We start from the raw sequence: 6,653 nt of genomic DNA on the forward strand, positions 1-6,653 counted from the left end.
AAGAAGGGCCTAGTGCAGTCCCAGCTGCAGCCTGCCTGCCGCACCCTACATAGATCCAGGGGGCATACCCCTTCCCCCCCAGATGAGCCACAGCTCCATCCTGCACCCTGTCCCACCCCAGCTGGGCAGCACCTGCCCCTGCCCTATTCCCTCTGTCACCGTGGGGGGGCATTGATCTCCACCTCCCACACCCCTTCCCTCCCTCCCGTCCCCTTCCTCCACAATGAATTCACCAGCTGCACGCAGCTCTCCATGCTGCTGGGCTGTATTCCTGTTTGGCTGATAAATGCCTGTACTTGCACGCAGACTGTGTGCTGCACTGTGGCTGCGCGCATGCACAGGCATTTATTTATAGGCCAAATGATTGGCCTCATCAGGCCGATTTCCAATACAGACCATTTTCTTTATATCAGTGCCGATGCGATATTGGACTGATGTATCAGCGCACCTCTAGATGGTGTACTGTCTCTGGGGAAAATAGAAACAACTAATGTGCTGTGGAGTCCAAGCACTGTTACTCTGATGGCTGGAGTAACTACTATAGTAAAGTTTGTATAACTGTATTCATTCCAATCCGTGTTTTCTGTCTAGATGAGTATCTGCCCAAAAATGTGTGTTAAAGCAAGTTTGGGCAATGCTTTTTTTTTTTTCTTTCTTTCTTATGGAGAGAGTTAAGCATATACTTTTTTCCATCCCAAAATATTGCAAGCTTTTTTTTTTGAACAGCTTGAGAAGACTGTACACGGGAAGATTGAAATCTGGCATGAACACTGCTCTTCCCAAGAAGTGAGAAATAAAAAATATGGGAGCCTAAATTTAATAGAAAGCCTGTATGTGTGTAATGCATCAATAAATCTATACAAGAGCAGTTAGTGCTCATCTAACCTGTCAAAATCAGTAAGACCCAGTAAGGAATATGATGTTTAAAAAAGTTAGTGTTTATTTGCAATAACATCTTCAGGTTTTTGAGGGTCTCCCCCCCCGCCCCACCCTTCCACTCTTTTTTCCTTTTATGGATGATAACACCCAACATTATGCAAAAAAACAGTATAAAGAAAAATTAGACCCATCTTTAAAATGTTAGGTTTTGTTTATCAGTGGGCTTTCCCCTTGTATAAATTTGAGAGTTACAACTCATCAACAAGTTTTGAAAAATACTGTACATAGTTTAAACACAATTTGCATGACTCTTTATTGTTAAAGCCACACACTGCAGATGTTTAAACAGATGTTCTAAAATAGTATTGTCTTTTTTAACTATTTTGATCACTCATTTGAAATGTACATTCGTATTTCTTTAGGCGGAAGTCAGTTCATCCAAAAAGTCTATTGCTGAATCTTCAAACACATCAGGTTTGAACCACTCTGCCCCACTACCTGAACCCACACAGGACAATATAGATAGAGCATTCCAGGATCTCGCCACCAATGCTATGGTATGGTTTGTGTTCAGTTATTATTGTTAGATGTGAGTGCATGCGTAAGTGGGAACCACAGTCTCTGAAAATGAAGCCTCTTTTTTTAAAAATTTTTTTAGACGTACCTAGGTAGTACTTTAGCTGACAAGAGACTTTGTTTGAGATTATGTAATTTTATATAGCTATGTATTCCACAGAGATGCACAAATAAATGAAGTTTGGTTAGTAAATTCTTAAAATTTGACCAAAGAATAGTCAGCAAAAGAGGTATTAGGAAAGAGTTCTGGGTAGTTGCATGCTGCAGTTTTTAAAACAAAAATACTTAGTCCTAAATAATTTTACTTATTTTACTGAAAATTAGTAGTTCTCTATCACTGACACTGTCATTCTTCTCCAGTTCTTCCATCTTCCCCCTGTCCATTTACCTCTTTCCAACTTTTACCTCCCTGTGTTTATACTCCATCTCTTTTCCTTGGTCTTAACATGCCTGCTTCCAATCACTATCCTTTCTCCTTCTCTGTAATGTCCAGTATAACTTACCTTGTCTAGGTTAGAACTGAAGTTGTGATATTTAGAATCTGCTGGTGGGGAGACCTGAACTTGGCAATTGGGAATCTTGAAAACTTGTTATGTACTGTTTGTTAGCTAACTTTGAATTCTAGTCTCTACAAGGCAATTTTAAAAAACTTTCCACAATAGCTGTGTGATTTGCTGATGCTGCTTGTACTTATTCTGATTTGGCTCGAATGACTCTGTTCAAGTCTTTTCTAGCATATAAGCCTTAATGCCTATATTCCATCCTCTTCAGCCTTTTGCTGTCTTCAGAAGGCAGTTGTCACTTTCTCCTCAATACCTACTTTTTATTGGCTTCTGTGACATTTATAGGTCTTCACTCTACTAGCTTGGCAGCTTCTCCTGTTCCTCTCTTCCAGTCCCTCTGGGCTCTATTCTTGGGTTGCCTCTTTTACTTATTGGCCTTAACCTTGGACAACTTGGTCCAGGTGTGTATGTTTTTAATGATCAGTTCTATACTGATAATTGCTAAATGATGCTCTGCAGCTTGGATGTGTGTTCTCCTTTTTCTGTTTTGTATCCCTGCCTGTCTGATATCTTAGGTTGCATAAATGTTTTGGGGCAGGGAATGTTTCCTGTAGCTTAGTTTTTTTTGTTGGCTTGTTTTGCACAGTCTACATAAGCAAAGTCTTTGGCATGATCTCAAAAACATGGCCAAAATAGAATTTAAAAAAATGCTCTTTACTTCCCTCTACAAATTCATTTCAATTTGTAGACATTAGGGCTGGAAGGGACTTTGTAAGATCATTGGGTCCAGCCCCCTGCCCAAAGGGCAGGAATTTCTTTGTAGAAGACACCAACATCATTTCCCTTCCGGTAACTGGGGCCCAGAACCTAGAGATCTCCAACCCAGCTCTTTTCTCCCCACCCTCTATCTACAGGGTGTGGGAAACCCTGGTATTTTCCTAATGTTTACAGAAATCTACTTCGCCATTGACCATCCCAATAACCCACCCTCTTGCTCAAGTGGTATTTCTTCCTGACTCACAGGTACTGAGCTCACAATCAAAAACACATGCCTATTATTTAATTAAAAATATAGTCATCAGTGCCCTTTTTTTGTACTTGTCAATTCAGCAATTGCTTGCAAGACTCTAAATACAGTAGAACCAATATGATTCTTGATGTGCGGGAAGGGGATGAGTTGCATGGGGCTTCTACACTATGTCTGTACCACTTGGGTATCCTTATTCTCTACTATGGAGGGTTCCCAGCTTGATTTTGCAGAGTGGTGAGCTCTGGGCTTAATGAATCCATGACTCTACAGATCCATCAATCCACTATCTGAACACAGGCATACACATGCCAATGCCAGAGAGATTGCTGCGTCCCTTAGGCAAGAGTAGTCACTGTGGAGCACAATCTGGTAAGAGAGATTCTGCTTCCCAAGAAATAACTTGTTTATTTCAGTTGGATATTGAGGAAAAGATTTGGATCTTAGTTGTCTGTTTAATGTGAAGGTACCACAGGATGCCCCTTACAAATTTTTTCACAGTGTAACTGATATGAATGTCTCTCTCTTAACTGGAAATTTAAAGGAGGAAGGGCCAAGATTTGATATAGATGAAGCAAGGTAAGGGAATACCATGAAACAAAAAGCAAAGTGTGCTAGATATTTTAGAAACCATTTTTTAAAATATAGACGTAAGTGGTTTGTCCAGATGCGTCTGGCAAGCTGAGCAATTTAGGAGTCATATGCTCTGACTCCCATTCCCATGCCTTTAAATATAAAACCTTTCTTTCTCTCCTTTTCCATTCCATCTTTACTAACATGCTATACATTTTCTTTCAGAATTGCTACAATCATTAATTTCAATAATTTGTTTGAAGGGCTAGGGACAGACATTAAAAAAAACAAAGCCAGAATTGATTTAGTCTTTGCAGGTTACTCTAACCTAGAGAGATTGAACTGATTTGCAAATGGATAAACATTCACTTTTGATTCAGAAAATACAGGCACATGCCTGCAGTGGCTCAGGCTAGAAGCTGGGAGGCACTAGAGCGAGACCTCCCTTCCCTTCCAGAGCGCTAAGCTGAAGGGGGGGGGGGTTGGCCAGGCCCTGGCAGGATTATGATTGGCTTAAACCCCCAACCTGGCCTGCACAGTCCCTAGCCAGGGTGTGCCTGGAAGGGGAAGAGGAAGCAGCCCTTGCCAGGCTTCCCCCAGCCCCCTGCTTGCTGCTCAAGGGGCAGGGAGTATTGCTAGACCCCTGGCTACCACTCTGAGGCAAAGGGTGTGGGGCCCCTACTTGTGTGAACTGTATGGATCTGTTGATGATACTGAGCTTTTCAGTCTTCGTCTCCTTGCTTCTTAATATTGTCCGCTGCAAACTGACAGGCACTGCATTCACTGCAAACCAGGTCATTTCTCACACCTCTCTCTGCCGCTTGTTGAACACTGAGTGCAAGCCAGCAGGGAGCTTACTAGAACACAAAGCTTATCAGCCCATCAAGAAAACAACGCCTCTCATTAGTTCGAGCTCTTCTTAAATAGCTTTTTGTGAAGCGTTTTTAAGGAAGAATGGAGAGACATTTACCTGCTGACTTCTTGATTATCTTCAGAAAGCCCTAAGCAGACACTATTCTGTCTGCCTTTGTTGGAGAGGGAGAGGCAAACATTAGCTAGAATGGGGGTGGTGTGATTGTGACCAGATGCTGGCTGGTGTCTCTGCTGTGGGAGAGGGTGGGGATCCCTGCTTGAGCAGCGAAGGGAGGGTGGGGCAGGGGGGAAGCCAGGCAGATGCTGCAGTCCCCACCTCCTCAGCTAGCCAGAGCTCTTGCTAGGGTGGAGAGGGGCTGAGCCAGCCTCGCTCTCTAGAGCAGACAGCTCAACCCAGGGCTGTAAAACATGCTGGGATGCTGGGGGACTCTGATTTAACTTAAACCAGGAAGTAGTGTGGGACAAGTTCCATAAACTGGTTTGACCCAAATCAGTTGAGTTGGATACTACATTCAACCAGGTTTATCTTAAACTTGTTTTGGCCATTTTGAAACTAGTTTATATGCACTGAACTTATGTTCTGCTACAGATTTAAACCAGTTTCTGATCACTTAAACTGTCTTATGTATATCTTCTGTCCCGAGTCTTAGAGAGAAATAAAAATGTCATACCTGAATACCACTCTTGTCCTTTTGCATATTGTACCAGTCTCTTGCCACAGAGCTCTTGTGCAGAGTCAAAAAATTTTCTTAGATTTGCAGCTTTTCAGTTATTTAACTAACAGGTATATCTTTCTGTTTTTATGATTTCTGCAATAAATTTGACTAAAGAAATGAAAATATTAATTCTTAATATTTTTTAAATTGTGCAGTTTATAATGCCACGAGGTATAATGCTTATATAACCCATCCATTTTGGAAGTGGATTGAGGCCTGGTGTTGGACTAGGCAACTGCCCCTGACTGCTGCAAATGCATTCTATACGCACTGATAAATTGTAGACAAATCCCAGATAAGCTGTTTTTTTCAGCCATGCTGGTGCTTCAGATTGGTTAAAAAAATAAAAGCATCAGACCATCTGTTGCATCTTGTAGGGCACTTCCAAGTTATGTAGAAATGCAAACATGCTAATAGCATGCATTTTTTTTTTCACCAAAAGGAGTTTTGGCAGGTTGATTAGGTTTATAATGAGCCATTTGGTTTGATTGTTTTCATCACAGATAATAGCTCCTAAGTGTATTGAGTTAAAACCAGTACCCTAGAACCCATAGAAATTACCATCGTAGTGTTAGTGTTTTTCACTGGAAAAGAAAACAAATTAAAGATTACTTCAGTAATTCCCATTTTTAGTGTCACTTTTATTCAACAGATTAGTGCTTATACGACAATTGTAGTTGAGTTTTCAGAGCAGTCAAAACACCAAGTGATAAAGCTTTCCACTTACGTAAACATTTCCATTTTTGTGCATGCTGGACTGCTAACTGTGAAAAGTAGATTAATATTTTAAGGGATCAGATTGTCCATCTCTTTGCTGGTATTACTTCATTGAACATATGCTTGAAAACCTGCCCGTATTTCTGAGCCACAGTCTTTTGGGGAATAGGAATTGGTGGCTAGAAGCTAAGCAGAAGGAGAATGAGTTGTGAAAGTCTTCATTTCAGGACTTGATCTTGCTACCCTCACTTAAAAAAAATCATGTTAAAGCTAATAGAAATATCCCCCTGTCAGTGATGGGAAGGTGGGGAGCACCTGGAGCCCTGGTCTAATGGATGTATGAGTAACCTCATGAAACTTGGCTCCTGCTCAGTTGGTCTAAATACAGAAGGAAAGGTGTTCACAAATTGAAGAGCTTGCAGGACCAGGGTCTTAATTTTTAGGGACTTAATTTTGCCCTCTCTTTTCAAGGATCATGACTGTACATATGTGAGGGTGATGGGAGGGTCCCCCCCTTGTTGGCTAAAGCAGTCATAATTTAAGTTAAGGGTGGGTGACCTGCAGCATAGGTGCCACAAGTGCCATTGGCATCCTCTGTTTGGCATGCAGCAGATCAGGAAGGGGATAGGCAGCACAGTGGCAGGGCAGGAAAGCATAGCAGTAAATACGTCGGGGAGTACAGGTCTGGGAACAGAAAGCAGAGCACCAGATAGGGCAGGAGAAGGGGATCAGAGTGCCACTTGAGGAGGTTGCAGGGCGGATCTGTGGCATGTCTACCAAAAAGGTTCC

The 6,653-nt window shown here is 41.9% G+C and overlaps 1 protein-coding gene across 4 annotated transcripts in view; it reads left to right on the forward strand.

The window, feature by feature from the left end:
- Nucleotides 1-6,653, forward strand: part of UBE2J1 (ubiquitin conjugating enzyme E2 J1) — an 86,640-nt gene that overhangs the window by 49,219 nt on the left and 30,768 nt on the right. For all 4 annotated transcript variants that reach the window (XM_019520351.1, XM_019520353.1, XM_019520350.1 and 1 more), the window contains exon 7: nt 1,302-1,436. In XM_019520351.1, the coding sequence (XP_019375896.1) occupies nt 1,302-1,436 (135 nt within the window). The remainder of the gene's footprint in view (nt 1-1,301; nt 1,437-6,653) is intronic.

Source organism: Gavialis gangeticus, unplaced genomic scaffold (assembly GCF_001723915.1).
Source record: "Gavialis gangeticus isolate Ggan-Ray unplaced genomic scaffold, GavGan_comp1, whole genome shotgun sequence".
NCBI classification, from domain to species: domain Eukaryota; kingdom Metazoa; phylum Chordata; order Crocodylia; family Gavialidae; genus Gavialis; species Gavialis gangeticus.